Source organism: Nerophis lumbriciformis, linkage group LG06 (assembly GCF_033978685.3).
Source record: "Nerophis lumbriciformis linkage group LG06, RoL_Nlum_v2.1, whole genome shotgun sequence".
NCBI lineage: Eukaryota > Metazoa > Chordata > Actinopteri > Syngnathiformes > Syngnathidae > Nerophis > Nerophis lumbriciformis.
In genome coordinates, this window is record NC_084553.2 from 836,137 (window position 1) to 860,000 (window position 23,864).

General features: G+C 35.7%; 1 protein-coding gene across 2 annotated transcripts in view; it reads right to left on the reverse strand.

Annotated features, from left to right (window-relative positions):
- Nucleotides 1–23,864, reverse strand: part of LOC133608236 (rhophilin-2-like) — a 114,157-nt gene that overhangs the window by 35,356 nt on the left and 54,937 nt on the right. For both annotated transcript variants that reach the window (XM_061963441.1, XM_061963440.1), the window contains exons 4-9: nt 14,605–14,677; nt 4,037–4,114; nt 3,830–3,954; nt 621–787; nt 369–556; nt 135–291 (exon numbers count right to left, since the gene is read on the reverse strand). In XM_061963441.1, the coding sequence (XP_061819425.1) occupies nt 135–291; nt 369–556; nt 621–787; nt 3,830–3,954; nt 4,037–4,114; nt 14,605–14,677 (788 nt within the window). The remainder of the gene's footprint in view (nt 1–134; nt 292–368; nt 557–620; nt 788–3,829; nt 3,955–4,036; nt 4,115–14,604; nt 14,678–23,864) is intronic.

Below are 23,864 nucleotides of genomic sequence, written 5' to 3' on the forward strand. Positions count from 1 at the left end.
GTACGTAAAAACCAGGGTCGACTTGTACTGGTCTGAAAAGTTTGAAAGTGTAACTTGTGTCGTTGTGGCTCGTGCAGCCCTTTGAGACACTGGTGATTCAGGGCTATAGAAGTAAACATATTTGTGTGTCTCACCGTGGTGGTCCAGGAGGGCGGAGGCCACAAAGTAGTGCGCCATGGAGCGGTAGTGGTTGGTCTTGACTTGAGACATGGTGGACCAGAAGAAGGGCACGTTGTCTTTGACCGGCGTCTGGATCATGGACTGGTGGACGTGGTCGTAGGTCTCCGACACCTGGCCAGGTGAAAAAAGAGGAGCATGGAGTGTGTGTGTGGTCGGAGGTGGCCACGCCCCCCCCCCCCCGTACTCACCTTGGCGGCCTCCTGGGCCATCCTGAGCAGCGTGAGGACCTCGTTGCGGACGCCGGGCAGAGCCAGCTGCTCGAAGAGACACTCCTGGGCCTGAGCCAGCATGATGCGGATGAGCATGGCCAGCATGGCGGGGCTCATGTCGTAGCTGGGCGTGTGCGTGAAGGTCTCCTTCAGGTGGTTCAGGATGCCTGCACGAGAGCTGCCGGTCAGTAAGAGCCGCGGTCCTGAGCCGGACCCCGCGCCAGCGAGTACCTGCGGACATCTGGAAGGCGGTGATGGCCTCCTTCAGGCCCGGCCAAGTCTGCCGGTCGCTGCGGGTGCCCATTTGGGAGTAGAGGGCGGCAATGTTGAAGAGGATGCTGGCCTTTTCCAGGGACAGGTTTTGTTGGCACACGGGAACACCTGTGAAGGAGTCGTACCTGCGGGGACACCACACACGCTTCACTTCTCAGTTTTTTGGACTAAAATCCTTTCAATTGTTCTACGACCAACACTGCGCCTTATAACCCGATGCGCCGTAAGCAGGGGCGGCCGTCGTGTCATTCCGATTGGCCCCCAAACGTAAAACATATTCATAAAGACCTCTTTCCATCATGGATGGCATGTTGGCAAGGCTGCACTCTACACAAGATTTCATCAGTGGTGCCATTTTCCATTTACAGTAACGCACTGTGAAAACAGGCAACGTAGATTTTACGGTAAAAAAAAAGTAGCAGCTCAGTCGCCAAAATTTTGCAGTAAAAGTGTTTTTCAATTTACAGAAATTTGGTGTAAAAAGTCAATTTACACACATTTGGTGTAAAAAGTTAATTTACACAAATTTGGTTTAAAAAGTCAATCTACACAAATTTGGTTTTAAAAGCCAATTTACAGAAATTTGGTGTAAAAAGCCAATTTACAGAAATTTGGGGTAGAAAGCCAATATGCCAACATTTGGTGTAAAAAGCCAATTTAGAGTAATTTGGTGTGAAAAGTAAATTTAGAGTAATTTGGTGTAAAAAGTAAATTTACACAAATTTGGTTTAAAAAGTCAATTTAGTCTAATTTGGTGTAAAAAGCTCATTTTCATTAATTTGGTGTAAAAAGCCAATTTACAGTAATTTGTTGTAAAACGCAAATTTATACAAATTTGGTGTAAAAAGCCAATTTACACAAATTTGGTGTAAAAAAAGAGTCAATTGACACAAATATGGTGAAAAAAGCCAATTTACTGGAATTTGGTGAAAAAAGTAAATTTACACAAATTTGATGTAAAAAAAAAAGTCAATTTACACAAATTAGGTGTAAAAAGTCAATTTACAGAAATTTGGTGAAAAAAGTGAATTTACAGAAATTTGGTGTAAAAAGCCAATTTACAGAAATTTGGGGTAGAAAGCCAATTTGCCAACATTTGGTGTAAAAAGCCAATTTAGAGTAATTTGGTGTGAAAAGTAAATTTAGAGTAATTTGGTGTAAAAAGTAAATTTACACAAATTTGGTTTAAAAAGTCAATTTAGTCTAATTTGGTGTAAAAAGCTCATTTTCATTAATTTGGTGTAAAAAGCCAATTTACAGTAATTTGTTGTAAAACGCAAATTTATACAAATTTGGTGTAAAAAGCCAATTTACACAAATTTGGTGTAAAAAAAGAGTCAATTGACACAAATATGGTGAAAAAAGCCAATTTACTGGAATTTGGTGAAAAAAGTAAATTTACACAAATTTGATGTAAAAAAAAAAAAGTCAATTTACACAAATTAGGTGTAAAAAGTGAATTTACAGAAATTTGGTGAAAAAAGTGAATTTACAGAAATTTGGTGTAAAAAGCCAATTTACAGAAATTTGGGGTAGAAAGCCAATTTGCCAACATTTGGTGTAAAAAGCCAATTTAGAGTAATTTGGTGTGAAAAGTAAATTTAGAGTAATTTGGTGTAAAAAGTAAATTTACACAAATTTGGTTTAAAAAGTCAATTTAGTCTAATTTGGTGTAAAAAGCTCATTTTCATTAATTTGGTGTAAAAAGCCAATTTACAGTAATTTGTTGTAAAACGCAAATTTATACAAATTTGGTGTAAAAAGCCAATTTACACAAATTTGGTGTAAAAAAAAAAGAGTCAATTTACACAAATATGGTGAAAAAATACAATTTACAGAAATTTGGTGAAAAAAGTCAATTTACACAAATTTGATGTAAAAAAAAAAGTCAATTTACACAAATTAGGTGTAAAAAGTCAATTTACAGAAATTTGGTGAAAAAAGTGAATTTACAGAAATTTGGTGTAAAAAGTAAATTTAAACAAATTTGGTTTAAAAAGCCAATTTAGTCTAATTTGGTGTAAAAAGCTAATTTTCATTCATTTGGTGTAAAAAGCCAATTTACAGTTATTTGTTGTAAAACGCAAATTTATACAAATTTGGTGTAAAAAGCCAATTTACACAAATGTTGTGTAAAAAAAAAAAGTCAATTTACACAAATATGGTGAAAAAAGTCAATTTACAGAAATTTGGTGTAAAAAGTCAATTTACAGAAATTTGGTGAAAAAAGTGAATTTACAGAAATTTGGTGTAAAACGCAAATTTATACAAATTTAGTGTAAAAAGCCAATTCACACTAATGTGGTGTAAAAAGCCAATTTACACTAAATTGAGGTAAAAAGCCAATTGACATTAATTTGGTGTAAAAAGCCAATTTACACAAATTTGGTGTAAAAAAAGAGTCAATTGACACAAATATGGTGAAAAAAGCCCATTTACTGAAATTTGGTGAAAAAAGTAAATTTACACAAATTTGATGTAAAAAAAAAAAAGTCAATTTACACAAATTTGGTGTAAAAAGCCAATTTACAGAAATTTGGTGTAAAAAGCTAATTTTCATTAATTTGGTGTAAAAAGCCAATTTAGAGTAATTTGGTGTAAAAAGTAAATTTACACAAATTTGGTTTAAAAAGTCAATTTACACAAATTAGGTGTGAAAAGCCAATTTAGTCTAATTTGGTGTAAAAAGCGAATTTTCATTAATTTGGTGTAAAAAGCCAATTTACAGTAATTTGTTGTAAAAAAAAGAGTCAATTTACACAAATATGGCAAATACATTCTTGTTTGGTTTTGGTTCAAAGTGTGGCGCATTATTAGTAAAAGTGTTAAAGTTGTTTTATATGGCCACTGTCAGTGTAACCTGTGTGGCTGTTGACCAAGTATGCCTTGCTGTCACTTACGTGTGCAAGTAGAAGATGCATACAACAAAAGGCTGGGCTGGCACGCTGTTCATACAGATTGTAGAGGGCACTAAATGCTGTACCATCATGGCACGCCCTTATTATTATTATTGTAAGGGTGTAAATCGGACATTATTAATCCCGGGAGCCGCAGGTTGCCGACCCCTGCTCTAGGGTGTGAAAACTAGGCAAGTGAGAAGTCCAGTACCGGGTGAAGAAGAGACCAGAAGAAGAAGAAGAATATAAAAGTGCAGTGAGGAGCATTACCAGGTGAAGAAGAGGCCACTGTGATGTGTGGGCGAGAAGAAGCGACTCTCCATCAGAGGAAGATGGTTGAAGTACTTGGCCAGAAGCTCCACCCCCACCTCCGTGCGACTTGGCGTCCTGCAGGCCTGCACGTCACACGGCAGATCAAACGCATCAAAAGGAAAGACTTGTCCAAATATGGTGAGGCGGACCATGGACGCCACCAACCTGCCGCAGGTCCATCAGGTCGGCGATCTCGTTCTCGAAGCTGCTGCCATCTTGGTTGTAATGCAGAACGATGTAATCCTGTCGGGAAGAAAGACGATTAAATATCACTTCTTGCTGGCATCGGCGCTTTCCGTAACCGTGACAGCGACGCCAACAATAAATGTCAAGTCGGCGCCCAGCAGACACCTGTCATTAACACGCAGGTGTGGACAAACACCTTGGAATAATTGTACGCCATGGTGAGTATCAATATCACCATGTATCGCCAAAATCAGACAGTCCGATACCCCATACTCTCTGAGCACTCCCCACAGGACTTCCCGAGGGACACGGTCGAATGCCTTCTCCAAGTCCACAAAACACATGTAGACTGGTTGGGCAAACTCCCATGCACCCTCAAGGACCCTGCCCAGAGTATAGAGCTGGTCCACAGTTCCACGACCAGGACCAAAACCACACTGTTCCTCCTGAATCCGAGGTTGGACTATCCGGCGTAGCCTCCTCTCCAGTACACCTGAATAGACCTTACCGGGAAGGCTGAGGAGTGTGATCCCACGATAGTTAGAACACACCCTCCGGTTCCCCTTCTTAAAGAGAGGAACCACCACCCCGGTCTGCCAATCCAGAGGTACCGCCCCCGATGTCCACGCGATGTTGCAGAGTCTTGTCAACCAAGACAGCCCCACAGCATCCAGAGCCTTAAGGAACTCCGGGCGGATCTCATCCACCCCCGGGGCCTTGCCACCGAGGTCCTGTGGGGAGTGCTCAGAGAGTATGGGGTATCGGACTGTCTGATTTTGGCGGTCCGCTCCCTGTACGATCAGTGTCAGAGCTTGGTCCGCATTGCCGGCAGTAAGTCGGACACGTTTCCAGTGAGGGTTGGACTCCGCCAAGGCTGCCCTTTGTCACCCATTCTGTTCTGAACCTTTATGGACAGAATTTCTAGGCGCAGTCAAGGCGTTGAGGGGATCTGGTTTGGTGGCTGCAGGATTAGGTCTCTGCTTTCTGCAGATGATGTGGTCCTGATGGCTTCATCTGGCCAGGATCTTCAGCTCTCGCTGGATCGGTTCGCAGCCGAGTGTGAAGCGACTGGGATGAGAATCAGCACCTCCGAGTCCGAGTCCATGGTTCTCGCCCGGGAAAAGGGTGGAGTGCCATCTCCGGGTTGGGGAGGAGACCCTGCCCCAAGTGGAGGAGTTCAAGTACCTCGGAGTCTTGTTCACGAGTGAGGGAAGAGTGGATGGTGAGATCGACAGGCGGATCGGTGCGGCATCTTCAGTAATGCGGACGCTGTATCGATCCGTCGTGGTGAAGAAGGAGCTGAGCCGGAAGGCAAAGCTCTCAATTTACCGGTCGATCTACGTTCCCATTCTCACCTATGGTCATGAGCTTTGGGTTATGACCGAAAGGACAAGATCACGGGTACAAGCGGCCAAAATGAGTTTCCTCCGCCGGGTGGCGGGGCTCTCCCTTAGAGATAGGGTGAGAAGCTCTGTCATCCGGGGGGAGCTCAAAGTAAAGCCGCTGCTCCTCCACATGGAGAGGAGCCAGATGAGGTGGTTCGGGCATCTGGTCAGGATGCCACCCGAACGCCTCCCTAGGGAGGTGTTTAGGGCACGTCCGACCGGTAGGAGGCCACGGGGAAGACCCAGGACACGTTGGGAAGACTATGTCTCCCGGCTGGCCTGGGAACGCCTCGGGGTCCCCCGGGAGGAGCTGGACGAAGTGGCTGGGGAGAGGGAAGTCTGGGCTTCTCTGCTTAGGCTGCTGCCCCCGCGACCCGACCTCGGATAAGCGGAAGAAAATGGATGGATGGATGGACCATGTATCGTCTTTATTGTGAACAAATGGCAACTAGTTGACCCAGATACACATTCTAAAAGAAAATACTTAAAAGGTGCAATAATAGAGCAAACTGGTGAAATCTAACAGGAAAAAGTTGTTTTTCAAACAGTAATTTCTCCAAAAATAATAACGAATCAAAATCAATGTTGTTATGAATTATTGACTTATTCAAGGTTACAATTACTTCACATCAAATATTACACTTTCAAATATTTTTGGGGAGAATGTTGCATGTTTTGTATGTCGGCCATAAAAAAAATGAGCTTTTCTATGACAAATAGTGCATAAAACAAACAAACACATAACAAAAACGTATAATCCACTGGGAGATCTGAAGTTCATTTTAAAAATTAAGCAATGAAAGTAAAACAATTTAAAATTTAAAATGTGTTTTTACCACATTGAATCCTTGAGAATTTTAGTGGGATTTTTTTTTTTTTTTTTTTTTTTAAACGGTCATTGCTCAAAAAATAATAATGAATCAAAATCAATGTTTTGATGAATTATCGACATATTCAAGGATCCAATTACTTCACATCATATATTACACTTTGAAAATGTTTTGGGGAAAATATCGCACATTTTTTGTCAAACATTTTTTTTTTTTTAAAGTTTTCTTTGACAAAAAGGGCACAAAGAAACTAAACAAAAATAAAATATTTTTTGGGGAAAATGTTGCATGTTTTGTATGTTGACCATAAAAAATGAGTTTTTTTATGTGTATAAAGTTTATTTAAAAAAGCAATGAAAGTAAAAAAAAAAAAAAAAAAAAATACTGTGTAACTTATTTTTACCACGTATGAAAGGGGCCCTTTTGTACGGAGCCCCTTAAGGGACATGAGGGAAAAAAAATGTTGTAATAATATTTATTTATTTTATTTTATTTTTTTTAGACATGTATCTCGTGCGCACGAGAAACTTGTCTAAAAAAATAAAAAAAATAAAAAAATAAAAGTTTTCCCCCATGTCCCTTTAGGGACTCCTTACTTTTGGATCCTTGAGAATTTTAGTGGGATTTTTTAATTTAAAAACAGTCATTGCTCAAAAAATAATAATGAATCAAAATCAATGTTTTGATGAATTATTGACATATTCAAGGATCCAATTACTTCACATCATATATTACACTTTGAAAATGTTTTGGGGAAAATATCGCACATTTTATGTGTTTGTCAAAAAAAAAAATTTTTTTAAGTTTTCTTTGACAAAAAAGGCACAAAAAAACAAAACAAAAATAAAATAAAAACATTGAAAAAAATATTAAAAACATCTTACCGGTAACTAATGGACAAATAGATCTGAAGTTGATCTAGAGACTTAAGTTTAAAACAAAAAGAAGAATGTCTGACTTATTTTTTAACACTTGAATGCCCAATCATTTTTGTGGGATTTTTTTCTTAAAACTGTCATTACTTAAAAAATAATAATGAATCAAAATAAATGTTGTTATGAATTATTGGCCTATTGAAGGTTACAATTACTTCACATCATATATTACACTTTGAAAATGTTTTGGGGAAAATATCGCACATTTTATGTGTTTGTCAAAAAAACATTTTTTTAAAAGTTTTCTTTGACAAAAAGGGCACAAAAAATAAATAAATAAATAAAATAAAAACATTGAAAAAAATGCTAAAAACATCTTAACTAATGGACAAATAGATCTGACTTTTATCTAGAGACTTAAGTTTAAAAAAAAAAAGAATAATGTATGACTTATTTTTTAACACTTGAATTGAATGCCCAATCATTTTTGTGGGATTTTTTTCTTAAAACTGTCATTACTTAAAAAATAATAACGAATCAAAATCAATGTTGTTATGAATTATTGACTTATTAAAGATTACAATGACTTCACATCAAATATTACACTTTCAAATATTTTTGGGGAAAATGTTGCATGTTTTGTATGTTGACCATAAAAAATGAGTTTTTTTATGTGTATAAAGTTTATTTAAAAAAGCAATGAAAGTAAAAAAAAAAAAAAAAAAAAATACTGTGTAACTTATTTTTACCACATATGAAAGGGGCCCTTTTGTACGGAGCCCCTTAAGGGACATGAGGGAAAAAAAATGTTGTAATAATATTTATTTATTTTATTTTATTTTTTTTAGACATGTATCTCGTGCGCACGAGAAACTTGTCTAAAAAAATAAAAAAAATAAAAAAATAAAAGTTTTCCCCCATGTCCCTTTAGGGACTCCTTACTTTTGGATCCTTGAGAATTTTAGTGGGATTTTTTAATTTAAAAACAGTCATTGCTCAAAAAATAATAATGAATCAAAATCAATGTTTTGATGAATTATTGACATATTCAAGGATCCAATTACTTCACATCATATATTACACTTTGAAAATGTTTTGGGGAAAATATCGCACATTTTATGTGTTTGTCAAAAAAAAATTTTTTTTTAAGTTTTCTTTGACAAAAAAGGCACAAAAAAACAAAACAAAAATAAAATAAAAACATTGAAAAAAATATTAAAAACATCTTAACTAATGGACAAATAGATCTGAAGTTGATCTAGAGACTTAAGTTTAAAACAAAAAGAAGAATGTCTGACTTATTTTTTAACACTTGAATGCCCAATCATTTTTGTGGGATTTTTTTCTTAAAACTGTCATTACTTAAAAAATAATAACGAATCAAAATAAATGTTGTTATGAATTATTGGCCTATTGAAGGTTACAATTACTTCACATCATATATTACACTTTGAAAATGTTTTGGGGAAAATATCGCACATTTTATGTGTTTGTCAAAAAAACATTTTTTTAAAAGTTTTCTTTGACAAAAAGGGCACAAAAAATAAATAAATAAATAAAATAAAAACATTGAAAAAAATGCTAAAAACATCTTAACTAATGGACAAATAGATCTGACTTTTATCTAGAGACTTAAGTTTAAAAAAAAAAAGAATAATGTATGACTTATTTTTTAACACTTGAATTGAATGCCCAATCATTTTTGTGGGATTTTTTTCTTAAAACTGTCATTACTTAAAAAATAATAACGAATCAAAATCAATGTTGTTATGAATTATTGACTTATTAAAGATTACAATGACTTCACATCAAATATTACACTTTCAAATATTTTTGGGGAGAATGTTGCATGTTTTGTATGTCGGCCATAAAAAAATGAGCTTTTCTATGACAAATAGTGCATAAAACAAACAAACACATAACAAAAACGTATAATCCACTGGGAGATCTGAAGTTCATTTTAAAAATTAAGCAATGAAAGTAAAAACAATTTAAATTTAAAATGTATTTTTACCACATATGAATCCTTGAGAATTTTAGTGGGATTTTTTTTTTTTTTTTTTAAAACGGTCATTGCTCAAAAAATAATAATGAATCAAAATCAATGTTTTGATGAATTATCGACATATTCAAGGATCCAATTACTTCACATCATATATTACACTTTGAAAATGTTTTGAGGGAAAATATCGCACATTTTATGTTTGTTAAAAAAAATTTTTTTTTTAAAGTTTTTTAAGTTTTTAAGTTTTTTAAGTTTTCTTAAAAAAATAATAATAAAATAATAAAATAAAAACATTGAAAAAAATACTAAAAACATCTTAACTAATGGACAAATAGATTTTAAGTTGATCTAGAGACTTAAGTTTAAAACAAAAAGAAGAATGTATGACTTATTTTTTAACACTTGAATGCCCAATCATTTTTGTGGGATTTTTTTCTTAAAACTGTCATTACTTAAAAAATAATAACGAATCAAAATCAATGTTGTTATGAATTATTGGCCTATTGAAGGTTCCAATGACTTCACATCAAATATTACACTTAAAAATATTTTTTGGAGAAAATGTTGCATGTTTTGTATGTTGACCATAAAAAATGAGGTTTTTTATGTGTATAAAGTTTATTTAAAAAAGCAATGAAAGTAAAAAAAATAAAAAATAAAATAAAATACTGTGTAACTTATTTTTTTACCACATATGAAAGGGGCCCTTTTGTACGGAGCCCCTTAAGGGACATGGGGGGAAAAAAATGTTGTAATAATATTTATTTATTAATTTTTTTTTTTTAGACATGTATCTCGTACGCACGAGAAACTTTCTATAAAGTTATAAAAAAAAATAAAAAAAATTTATATATATATATATATTTTTTAGACATGTATCTCGTGCGCACGAGAAACTTGTCTAAAAAAATAAATTAAAAAAATGTTTTCCCCCAAGTCCCTTTAGGGACTCCTTACTTTTGGATCCTTGAGAATTTTAGTGGGATTTTTTAATTTAAAAACAGTCATTGCTCAAAAAATAATAATGAATCAAAATCAATGTTTTGATGAATTATCGACATATTCAAGGATCCAATTACTTCACATCATATATTACACTTTGAAAATGTTTTGGGGAAAATATCGCACATTTTATGTGTTTGTCAAAAAAAACATTTTTTTTAAAGTTTTCTTTGACAAAAAAGGCACAAAAAAACAAAAATAAAAATAAAATAAAAACATTGAAAAAAATACTAAAAACATCTTAACTAATGGACAAATAGATCTGACGTTTATCTAGAGACTTAAGTTTAAAACAAAAAGAAGAATGTATGACTTATTTTTTAACACTTGAATGCCCAATCATTTTTGTGGGATTTTTTTTCTTAAAACTGTCATTACTTAAAAAATAATAACGAATCAAAATCAATGTTGTTATGAATTATTGGCCTATTGAAGGTTCCAATGACTTCACATCAAATATTACACTTAAAAATATTTTTGGGGGGAAATGTTGCATGTTTTGTATGTTGACCATAAAAAATGAGGTTTTTTATGTGTATAAAGTTTATTTAAAAAAGCAATGAAAGTAAAAAAAATAATAAAAAAAATACTGTGTAACTTATTTTTACCACATATGAAAGGGGCCCTTTTGTACGGAGCCCCTTAAGGGACATGGGGGAAAAAAATGTTGTAATAATATTTATGTATTAATTTTTTTTTTTTTAGACATGTATCTCGTGCGCACGAGAAACTTTCTATAAAGTTATAAAAAAATAAAAAAATGTATATATATATATATATATATATATATATATATATATATATATATATATATATATATTTTTTTTAGACATGTATCTCGTGCGCACGAGAAACTTGTCTAAAAAAAATTAAAACATGTTTTCCCCCAAGTCCCTTTAGGGACTCCTTACTTTTGGATCCTTGAGAATTTTAGTGGGATTTTTTAATTTAAAAACAGTCATTGCTCAAAAAATAATAATGAATCAAAAAAAATGTTTTGATGAATTATCGACATATTCAAGGATCCAATTACTTCACATCATATATTACACTTTGAAAATGTTTTGGGGAAAATATCGCACATTTTATGTGTTTGTCAAAAAAACATTTTTTTTAAAAGTTTTCTTTGACAAAAAGGGCACAAAGAAACAAAACAAAAATAAAATAAAAACATTGAAAAAAAATACTAAAAACATCTTAACTAATGGACAAATAGATCTGACGTTTATCTAGAGACTTAAGTTTAAAACAAAAAGAAGAATGTATGACTTATTTTTTAACACTTGAATGCCCAATCATTTTTGTGGGATTTTTTTTCTTAAAACTGTCATTACTTAAAAAATAATAACGAATCAAAATCAATGTTTTGATGAATTATCGACATATTCAAGGATCCAATTACTTCACATCAAATATTACACTTTCAAATATTTTTGGGGAGAATGTTGCATGTTTTGTATGTCGGCCGTAAAAAATGAGCTTTTCTATGACAAATAGTGCATAAAACAAACAAACACATAACAAAAACGTATAATCCACTGGGAGATCTGAAGTTCATTTTAAAAATTAAGCAATGAAAGTAAAAAAATTTAAAATGTATTTTTACCACATATGAAAGGGGCCCTTTTGAATCCTTAAAAATTTTAGTGGGATTTTTTTTTTTTTTTTTTTTTTTAAACGGTCATTGCTCAAAAAATAATAATGAATCAAAATCAATGTTTTGCTGAATTATCGACATATTCAAGGATCCAATTACTTCACATCATATATTACACTTTGAAAATGTTTTGGGGAAAATATCGCACATTTTATGTGTTTGTCAAAAAAACATTTTTTTTAAAGTTTTCTTTGACAAAAAGGGCACAAAAAAACAAAACAAAAATAAAATAAAAACATTGAAAAAAATACTAAAAACATCTTAACTAATGGACAAATAGATCTGAAGTTTACCTAGAGACTTAAGTTTAAAACAAAAAGAAGAATGTATGACTTATTTTTTAACACTTGAATGCCCAATCATTTTTGTGGGATTTTTTTCTTAAAGCTGTCATTACTTAAAAAATAATAACGAATCAAAATCAATGTTGTTATGAATTATTGACTTATTCAAGGTTACAATTACTTCGCATCAAATATTACACTTTCAAATATTTTTGGGGAGAATGTTGCATGTTTTGTATGTCGGCCATAAAAAAAATGAGCTTTTCTATGACAAATAGTGCATAAAACAAACAAACACATAACAAAAACGTATAATCCACTGGTAGATCTGAAGTTCATATTAAAAATTAAGCAATGAAAGTAAAAAAATTTAAAATGTATTTTTACCACATATGAAAGGGGCCCTTTTGAATCCTTAAAAATTTTAGTGGGATTTTTTTTTTTTTTTTTTTTTTTAAACGGTCATTGCTCAAAAAATAATAATGAATCAAAATCAATGTTTTGATGAATTATCGACATATTCAAGGATCCAATTACTTCACATCATATATTACACTTTGAAAATGTTTTGGGGAAAATATCGCACATTTTATGTGTTTGTCAAAAATTTTTTTTTTTAAGTTTTCTTTGACAAAAAGGGCACAAAAAAACAAAACAAAAATAAAATAAAAACATTGAAAAAAATACTAAAAACATCTTAACTAATGGACAAATAGATCTGAAGTCGATCTAGAGACTTAAGTTTAAAACAAAAAGAAGAATGTATGACTTATTTTTTAACACTTGAATGCCCAATCATTTTTGTGGGATTTTTTTCTTAAAACTGTCATTACTTAAAAAATAATAACGAATCAAAATCAATGTTGTTATGAATTATCGACATATTCAAGGATCCAATTACTTCACATCATATATTACACTTTGAAAATGTTTTGGGGAAAATATCGCACATTTTATGTGTTTGTCCAAAAAATTTTTTTTTTAAAGTTTTCTTTGACAAAAAGGGCACAAAAAAACAAAACAAAAATAAAATAGAAACATTGAAAAAAATACTAAAACATCTTAACTAATGGACAAATAGATTTTAAGTTGATCTAGAGACTTAAGTTTAAAACAAAAAGAAGAATGTATGACTTATTTTTTAACACTTGAATGCCCAATCATTTTTGTGGGATTTTTTTCTTAAAACTGTCATTACTTAAAAAATAATAACGAATCAAAATCAATGTTGTTATGAATTATTGGCCTATTGAAGGTTCCAATGACTTCACATCAAATATTACACTTAAAAATATTTTTTGGGGAAAATGTTGCATGTTTTGTATGTTGACCATAAAAAATGAGGTTTTTTATGTGTATAATCGTATAAAAAAAGCAATGAAAGTAAAAAAAAAAAAAAAAAATACCGTGTAACTTATTTGACCACATATGAAAGGGGCCCTTTTGTACGGAGCCCCTTGAAGGACATGGGGAAAAACATTTTTTGCAATAATATTTATTTATTTATTTTTTTAGACATGTATCTCGTGCGCACGAGAAACTTGTCTATAAAAAAAAAATTCCCCTAGGGACTCCAATTTTTTTATAACTTTCTATAAAGTTATAAAAAAAATAAAAAAATAAAAAATAAAAAAATATATATATATATATATATATATATATATTTTTTTTTTTTTAGACATGTATCTCGTGCGCACGAGAATCTTGTGTATAAAAAAAAAAAAATTCCCCTAGGGACTCCTATTTTTTTATAATTTTATATAAAGTTATAAAAAAAATTTAAAAAAAAATTATATATATATATATATATATATTTTTTTAGACATGTATCCCGTGCGCACAAGAAACTTGTCTAAAAAAAAAAAAAAAAATTCCCCATGTCCCTTTAGGGACTTCTTACTTTTGGATCCTTGAGAATTTTAGTGGGATTTTTTTATTTAAAAACAGTCATTGCTCAAAAAATAATAATGAATCAAAATCAATGTTTTGATGAATTATTGACATATTCAAGGATCCAATTACTTCACATCATATATTACACTTTGATTTGTTGGGTGAAAATATTGCAAATTTTATGTTTGCCATAAAAATTTTGTTAAAAAGTTTTCTTTGATGGGGGACGGCGTGGCGAAGTTGGGAGAGTGACCGTGCCAGCAATCTGAGGGTTACTGGTTCAATCCCCACCTTCTTGAGCAAGACACTTCACCCTTGCTCCTGATGGGTGCTGGTTAGTGCCGTGCATGGCAGCTCCCGCCATCAGTGTGTGAATGTTTGTGTGTGAATGGGTGAATGTGGAAATAGTGTCAAAGCGCTTTGAGTTCCTTAAAAGGTAGAAAAGCGCTATACAAGTACAACCTATTTACCATTTACCAAAAAGGGCACAAAACACAAATTTAAAAAAATATTGGAAAAAATACTAAAAACATCTAAACTAATGGACAGATAGATCTGAAGTTGATCTAGAGACTGAAGTTTAAAAAAATAAAAATGTATGTGTGCGTGTTCGCACCTTGAAAGGCATCGAAAAGTCGACTTCTTTGGTCTCCTTCAGACCCAGGGCGATGAGCGGAATGTTGGTTTCCCTGGTCAAAACACAAAAAAGCAGATCAAATCAGATGGAAATTCCATAACTTTCATGTGTGCATTATTTTCACTGTTTCATGTATGAACTGCAATCTACACATCCAGAGGGAGTTTTCATCGTGGCAGGGGACTTTAACCAAGCTAACATGAAAACTGTGTTCCCTCATTTCCATCAATATGTGAATTTTGCAACCAGGGGTGGCAGCACGCTGGACATGGTGTACAGCAATATTAAGCACGCGTATAAAGCTGCACCACGCCCCCACAAACCATCTATCTGTGATGCTAATTCCTGCATACAAGTCCCTGCTGATCAGGAAGCAAGCTACAGTGAAGCAGGTGAGGACCTGGCCAGAGTGAGCAATGTCAGCATTACAAGACTACTTCGAAAGCACAGACTGGGACATGTTCAAGGCAGCCGCCACCAAAAATCACCACACATGTGTAGAGGAGTATGCAGAGTCTGTGTCCGCATACATTCAGAAGTGCATGGAGGATGTCAGTGTGATCAAGAACTTCCCCACACGGGCCAAGGAGAAACCCTGGATGAACAGTGAGGTACGTGCAATGCTGAAGGCTCGGAACAAGGCTTTTAATATCCGGCATTATAAAATTTTCTAGCGAGCCATTTTTCCCGTTTATTTGTGAATAGCGTTTCCATGGCGACACGAAATGGTCCCAATTTAAAGTACCGCCATCGGCGCGAACAGCCCCTTTCCGAGGGTGTAACATATGTGGGGGTTCGTTGGCCGGTTCGTCTCGCATTAAGTGTAAGATAAATGTATGCGGAACAAGAATAATAAAGTTTGAAGTATGAGCAATAATAATAATTAAAGCTGCAAGCAGCATTGGTCGGGCCCGCGTATTTGGCAGGTGCTAGTCCTAAGTGTCCCAATACTTTTGTCAAGTTTTAGTCTGAAGTGTCCCAATACTTTTGTCTAGTGTACCTACCTTGTCTGCATTGTGTGGGCACGTTGGTGCTTCCTGCTTTTAAGCAGCCATCTTAAAAAAACAGCAGCGCAGCAGCATCAGCGCAGCGGTTCTTTGAAGGCTCATAAAATCAAAACCGGAGCAGTTACTTTTAACTTTTATTTGGAAGGGTTCAATCTCTCTCCTGTGTTATTTTGAAGCTGATACGACAAACGCGCTCAGAGGAGATAATGTTTGAAGAGAAGTGACCGGTTTATAAAAAAAATTTGTTTTGAAGGGGAAATTGCAAACTTCCTGTTGATTTTTGCGGGGGGTTGTCAATATATGAAATGTAGGTCTAAGTGAGACCTACATAGAGGTTTTTGTTTCATGTCTCTCCGATCTTCCCAGTGGGAGTTACAGGCAGTTTTGTAATTTTTTTCTTCCGAGGAGCAGTTTTTTTCTGCGTTTTATTCAAAAATTGCGCTAGAGCGCAATTTTGAGATTTGGTGTTAGGTTTTTTTATTAGATCACAATTTTTGCCAGTCCTGATGTGTGTGTTCAGTTTGGTGAGTTTTGAAGCATGTTAAGAGGGTGAAAATACAGCTCAAAGAGGCAAAAGTTACTGTTTTTAGTACTTTTTTTGTCTTGAAAGGGGAATTGCCAACTTCCTGTTGATTTTTGCCCGAGGAAATTAATTAATGAAAAGTAGGACTAAGTAAGACCTACATAGAGGTTTTTATTTCATGTCTCTCCAACCTTCCCAGTGGGAGTTACAGGCAGTTTTGTCATTTTTTTCTTCCGAGGAGCAGTTTTTTTCTGCGTTTTATTCAAAAATTGCGCTAGAGCGCAATTTTGAGATTTGGTGTTAGGTTTTTTTATTAGATCGCAATTTTTGCCAGTCCTGATGTGTGTGTTCAGTTTGGTGAGTTTTGAAGCATGTTAAGAGGGTGAAAATACAGCCCAAAGAGGCAAAAGTTACTGTTTTTAGTACTTTTTTTTGTCTTGAAGGGGGAATTGCCAACTTCCTGTTGATTTTTGCCCGAGGAAATTAATTAATGAAAAGTAGGTCTAAGTGAGACCTACATAGAGGTTTTTGTTTCATGTCTCTACAACATTCGTACTGGGAGTTATAAGCAGTTTTCTTTCTAGGGGGCGCTAGAGCGCAATTTTGAGTTTTGGGGTTTGGTTTTTTGATAAAAAGTTTTGCCGTATATTACTGATGTGTGTGTGTGTGTAAAATTTGGTGAGTTTTGAAGCATGCTAAGGGGGTCAAATTACAGCGCAAAGTTACTGTTTTTAGTACTTTTTTGTCTTGAAGGGGGAATTGCCAACTTCCTGTTGATTTTTGCCCGAGGAAATTAATTAATGAAAAGTAGGTCTAAGTAAGACCTACATAGAGGTTTTTGTTTCATGTCTCTACAACATTCGTACTGGGAGTTATAAGCAGTTTTCTTTCTAGGGGGCGCTAGAGCGCAATTTTGAGTTTTGGGGTTTGGTTTTTTGATAAAAAAGTTTTGCCGTATATTACTGATGTGTGTGTGTAAAATTTGGTGAGTTTTGAAGCATGCTAAGGGGGTCAAATTACACCGCAAAGTTGCGGAAGAATAATAATAATAAAACCTTACAAATTCAATAGGTCCTTATGTCCCATTGCATAAGGACTCCCTTTGGGAGTCCTTATACAATGGGCCATGCGGGCCCTAATAATATGGGCTGCTTGCAATGAAGCAGGCCCATAATTAATATTTCTGTGCGGCCCCGTAGCAAATGCATCACGGACCGGTTAAGAGGGTGAAAATACAGCTCAAAGAGGCAAAAGTGACTGTTTTTAGTACTTTTTTTGTCTTGAAGGGGGAATTGCCAACTTCCTGTTGATTTTTGCCCGAGGAAATTAATTAATGAAAAGTAGGTCTAAGTAAGACCTACATAGAGGTTTTTGTTTCATGTCTCTACAACATTCGTACTGGGAGTTATAAGCAGTTTTCTTTCTAGGGGGCGCTAGAGCGCAATTTTGAGTTTTGGGGTTTGGTTTTTTGATAAAAAAGTTTTGCCGTATATTACTGATGTGTGTGTGTAAAATTTGGTGAGTTTTGAAGCATGCTAAGGGGGTCAAATTACAGCGCAAAGTTGAGGAAGAATAATAATAATTAAAGCTGCAAGCAGCGATGGATGGGACCGACTTTGACGGCACATAAAATCCAAACCGGAGCAGTAATTAAAACTCTTTCGTCAACTTTTAATCAGAAGGGTTCAATCTCTCTCCTGTGCTAGTTTGAAGCCGACACGACAAACGTGCTCAGAGGAGATAATATTTGAAAAAAGGTGACCGTTTTTTTCCAAAACTTTTGTTTTGAAGGGGGAATTGCAAACTTCCTGTTGATTTTTGCTGGGGGTTGTCAATATATGAAATGTAGGTCTAAGTGAGACCTACATAAAGATCTTTGTTTCATTCCTACTGGAAGTTACAGGCAGTTTTGTCTGAGTTTTCTTCCTAGGAGCAGTTTTGTCTGTATTTTATTCCTAGGGGGCGCTAGAGCTTTGGGGTATTTTTTTTAATTAGATCGCAATTTTTGCCAGTCCTGATGTGTGTGTCCAGTTTGGTGAGTTTTGAAGCATGCTAAGGGGGTCAAATTGTAGCTCAAAGAGGCAAAAGTGACTGTTTTTACAAAACTTTTGTTTTGAAGGGAGAATTGCCAACTTCCTGTTGATTTTTGCTGTTGTCAATGTATGAAATGTAGGTCTAAGTGAGACCTACATAGAAGTTTTAGTTTCATGTCGCTACGACATTTCTACTGGAAGTTATAGGCAGTTTTGTCTCTGTTTTCTTCCTAGGGGGCGCTAGAGCGTAATTTTGAGTTTGGTTTTTTTTATTTTATTTTTTTATTAGATGGCAATTTTCGCCAGTCCTGATGTGTGTGTCAAATATGGTGAGTTTTGAAGCATGTTAAGGGGGTCAAATTACAGCTCAAAGAGGCGGCGGAATAATAATAATAAAACCTTACAAATACAATAGGGTCCTTTGTCCCAAAGGGACATTGCGGTCCCTAATAAAACCTTACAAATTCAATAGGTCCTTATGTCCCATTGCATAAGGACTCCCTTTGGGAGTCCTTATACAATGGGCCATGCCGGCCCTAATAAAACCATACAAATTCAATAGGTCCTTATGTCCCATTGCATAAGGACTCCCTTTGGGAGTCCTTATACAATGGGCCATGCGGGCCCTAATAAAACCTTACAAATTCAATAGGTCCTTATGTCCCATTGCATAAGGACTCCCTTTGGGAGTCCTTATACAATGGGCCATGCGGGCCCTAATAAAACCTTACAAATTCAATAGGTCCTTATGTCCCATTGCATAAGGACTCCCTTTGGGAGTCCTTATACAATGTTGTTATACAATTGTTGAAACAATGCGTTTCAACAAATACAGTCACTGGTGACGTTCACTCCGTTCCACCAATCAGATGCAGTCACTGGTGACGTTGGACCAATCAAACAGAGCCAGGTGGTCACATGACCTGACTTAAACAAGTTGAAAAACTTATTGGGGCGTTACCATTTAGTGGTCAATTGTACGGAATATGTACTGTACTGTGCAATCTACTAATAAAAGTTCCAATCAATCAATCAAAAGTGTGAAGGAAAAAAAGACAATTTTTTATTTCAACCGTACATCCCGTCAAAAGCCTAAAGACTGACTGCACAGTTCCTGTCTTCACAATAAAAGTGCCGCTCCATTGCGCCTGCGCTTTCAAAATAAGAGTCTCCGAAAGCCAGCGCAAACAAGCTAGCAAGCTACGGAGTTTGCCGCCAATGTATTTCTTGTAAAGTGTATAAAAAAACGAATATGGAAGCTGGACAAATAAGATGCCAAAAACCAACCACTTTCATGTGGTATTAGACAGAAAGGAGGAACTTTTCTTCTCCTCCATTTGAAAATGTGGACGTTATCATCACTACTGTCTGATTACAATCGATGCAAGTCATCAGAATCAGGTAATACACCAACTTATATTCTTGTCTTCATGAAAGAAAGGAATCTATATGTGTTAAACATGCATGTATATTCATTAAAACACCTTTAACATGTAAACAAAAACGGCAAAATAAATAAATATAAATTATATACTGTATATATCAATGTATGTATGTATATATATATATATATATATATATATATATATATATATATATATATATGTGTGTGTGTGTGTATATATATATATGTGTGTGTGTATTAGAGATGCGCGGTTTGCGGGCACAACCGCGGAGTCCGCGGATTATCCGCGGATCGGGCGGATGAAATTTAAAAAAATGAGATTTTATCCGCGGGTCGGGTCGGGTCGGGTCGGGTCGGGTCGGGTCGGGTCGGGTCGGGTCGGGTCGGGCGGTTGAAATAAAAAAAAATTAGATTTTAAATAGATTCAGGCGGGTGGCAGTTAAACCAATTGGGAAATATATATACATAGTTAAATGTTGTTACCCACATACGAAAAACGAGCAGGCACCTGCAGCATATGCCACAACAGAAGAAGAAGAAAAAAAAAGAGATGGACACTTTTACGGAGCGGAGAAGGGACGCCTCGCCGGGGTCCGGGACCGAGGCCCCTTCCCCCGAGAGGGCCCCACCGGGAGCCGTAGCTGAGGCGATCCGCGAGAAGGGCCCGACGCACGTCCAGGGTCACCACCGCGCCCACCGCACCGACACCCCGCCTCGTCCGCCTTCGCCGCGGCCGGCGTCACGCGCAGCAGGTAAGCACCTTACCTGCCCGCCAACCCCCGTGGCCGGGGGCTCGTAACAGGGGTCACTCCGCGCGCTCCGCCCGCGCAGCTTACCTGCCCGCCACCCCTGTTGCCGGGGGCGCGTAACAGGGGTCACTCCGCGCGCAGTGCGCTCACGAAAGGGGTGGGGCTCACCCTGGTTGATATAGACAGCAGGACGGTGGCCATGGCTAAGGAGTGTGTAACAACCCACCTGCCGAATCAACTAGCCCTGAAAATGGATGGCGCTGGAGCGTCGGGCCCATATACCCGGCCGTCGCCGGCAGCGAGACGCGCTTGGAGGTGCGCTCAGCGCGGCTCCCATATGATTGCGCACTGGTGTGCGTCTGGGTCGTGACAGCGTGGCACGCGAATGTCTGTGCTGCATTGGATCAGTCTCCTTTCTTTAACAGGCAAAAGCTTTATAACCTCACTAATGCCTTGCATCGTCTATATTAGATATATAACAACGGGCGGGTGCGGTTCTGATCAAATGTTAGGCGGGTGGATGGCGGATGGTTGACGACTTTCTGATGCGGTTGCGGATGAAATAATTGCCTATCCGCGCATCTCTAATATATATATATATATATATGTGTGTGTATGTTACTCATCAGTTACTCAGTACTTGAGTAGTTTTTTCACAACATACTTTTTACTTTTACTCAAGTAAATATTTGGGTGACTACTCCTTACTTTTACTTGAGTAATAAATCTCTAAAGTAACAGTACTCTTACTTGAGTACAATTTCTGGCTACTCTACCCCACCTCTTCTGACAATAACATCAACATTTTTCATCCACTCATATATTCTTGATTGCCACTTGAGAGGCATCAAACAGAAGGCTGCAGGACACAAACACAGCAGGTGTTCCTGGGGGCCTCGGGCCCTTCATTAGGCCTCTTTAACGTTAAACAGGCGCTCGTTAGGCGCGGGATAAAGCGGCGAAGGGCCGAGCGGGCGGATGGAAAGCAGGCTGAAGCTGACAAATACCCGCTGGCGTCGCTCAACAAACACGCTTGGGAGGCCTTTACGCCTCTGGAATGTTGAACTTTTAATCAAATACATTTTTTTTTAAACAGAGTGAACCCTCTTGTCAGTCAGCTACTATCTTCGTACCTGCGGGTGGAGGTAGGGATGCCAGCGTACAGAAGTTGTGTCCCGTAACGTAAACGTAAGATACTGACCCAAAAATACTAGTTTACTCGTTTCATCTTGGACATTTCCTGAAAGTTTTGTCCAAATTTGTATTAAACTTTTTGACTTATATAAGCAAACAGACACTTAAACCCTCAAAAATCACCAAGTCCATAAAGCCCTCTAAAAAAAAAAAAATCCAAAAATCGCCAACAAGACTCCATTTACATGACAATGAATGACAAACACATTTCGGGAGAACATCTGCACAGTAGCACAACATAAACACAACAGGACAAATACCCAGAATCCCATGCAGCCCTAACTCTTCCGGGCTACATTAAATCGGACATTATTAATCCCGGGAGTTTTCTGCGAGAGGCACCGAAATACGGAAATCTCCCGGGAAAATCGTGAGGGTCGGCAAATATGCAGCTGAGCCACATCAGAGTGATCAAAGAGCCGCAGGTTGCCGACCCCTGCTCTAGGGTGTGAAAACTAGGCGAGTGAGAAGTCCAGTACCAGGTGAAGAAGAGACCAGAAGAAGAAGTGACGAGCATTACCTGAATATTGAAAAGTATTTGCGATTTTGTTAATATAAGCGCTAACGCAGAGGAACTACTTTTAGAGAGCTAACCAGCTGATGCTGCTATATTGTCATATTGAGCTGCTGCGTCGCCTCCGAGTTGGTGAAAGTTAATTCTCGATTATAAATCACGCCTCTCGTCTGGATAGTAGAAGGTTGTGGACTTAAACCCACAAGTTGGTCAACTTTGACATCCAACTTAGACCCGGAGATGGCCAGAAAGACACGAAAAGATGCTAGTTTGTGGCACTTTTTTTGCCTTTGTGAGGATTATGATGTAAAGGGGAAGATATAAACATCCCATCAGTCTTTATCCCAGTGAGAGCAGACATTGTACAGTAAGTGATTGTTTTATTATGTTTGTATATCTTGTTTAGCACTTAGCAATACTGCTACATGATGCTTAGGGTTTGACTAAAGCTGCATCTGTTTAGCACACAGCTGAAAAAACATGTATGTCATCTTCCTTATCTTCAGGCTCAAAAATAGTAGTAGTTTCTGGATAATTTTTTGTCCCAAAGTAGTCTTTGTTGTCTCTTGATGGGGGTTTTTGGATGTCTTTTAGAGCGCTTTATAGGCGGAATACAGCAACTTTCATTGGCTCCATTATTAGCTGACTTTTGCGAGCATTTATTTATGATTTAGAATGCATAAAAAAGAATAAATAAGAATTGTGAAAGAGACACAATTCCAGTGCAGTTCCTCTTTTAAAAACAAACATCATTCATTATATATCAATAATTGTTCCATAATAGTGAATGCGGTCTTGTATCTGCACTTATATCCAGATTTGCACCGAGGATTATGTTTCTATTCTGAATAATTAATGCTCTATTCTTTATTTTCAATCCCTTTCTCTAATTCTTCATTCAATGTGGTTTTCCTGACTGGAATTTTTGAAGTGAGCTCTGAAAAGACACACACACACACACACACACACACACACACACACACACACACACACACACACACACACACACACACACACACACACGAGTTTGTTACCTTCTTGAGACCTCTGAAGAAAATGCCTCCCTCTTTAGGACCACCCTTTCTATATATATATATATATATATATATATATATATATATATATATATATATATATATATATATATATATATATATATATATATATATATATATATATATATATATATATATATATAAAGATGTGTATTTACAACATGAATAATATATACATACTATGCACATATAAAAAAAGCTTGTTGTGAAAAATTAGTTGGAATTTCACAAGAAAAAGGTCACAATTTCACAAGAAAAAACATAGAATTTTGGCAGTATTATAATAAAAGTCGTAAATTTACTCAACGCAAGTCAACAGTTTACAAGAAAAACTGAACATTTGTGCAATTTTATGAAAATAGTCGTAATTTTACTCGACAAAAGTCACAGTTGTATAAGGAAACTTTAAAATGTTGGCAATATTATCGTAATAATCGACAAAAAAATCGGCAAAATTATGACAAAAGTCATCATTTTAATTTAAAAAAATGTCACAATTTTACAAGAACAACAAAAAAATTGGCAATATTGTGATAGAGGTCCGAATTGTATTTGACAAATGTCACCCTTTTGCATAAAAAAGTAATAATTTAACATAAAAAAGTAATAATTTAACATGAAAAAGTAATAATTTAACATAAAAAATGTATATTTTTACATAAAAGTTATAATTTTACAAGAAAATATTGCAATATTACAGAAACAGAAAGAATATGAGAAATTGTTCCCAATTTTATAAGAAAAAAGTCAACATATTGT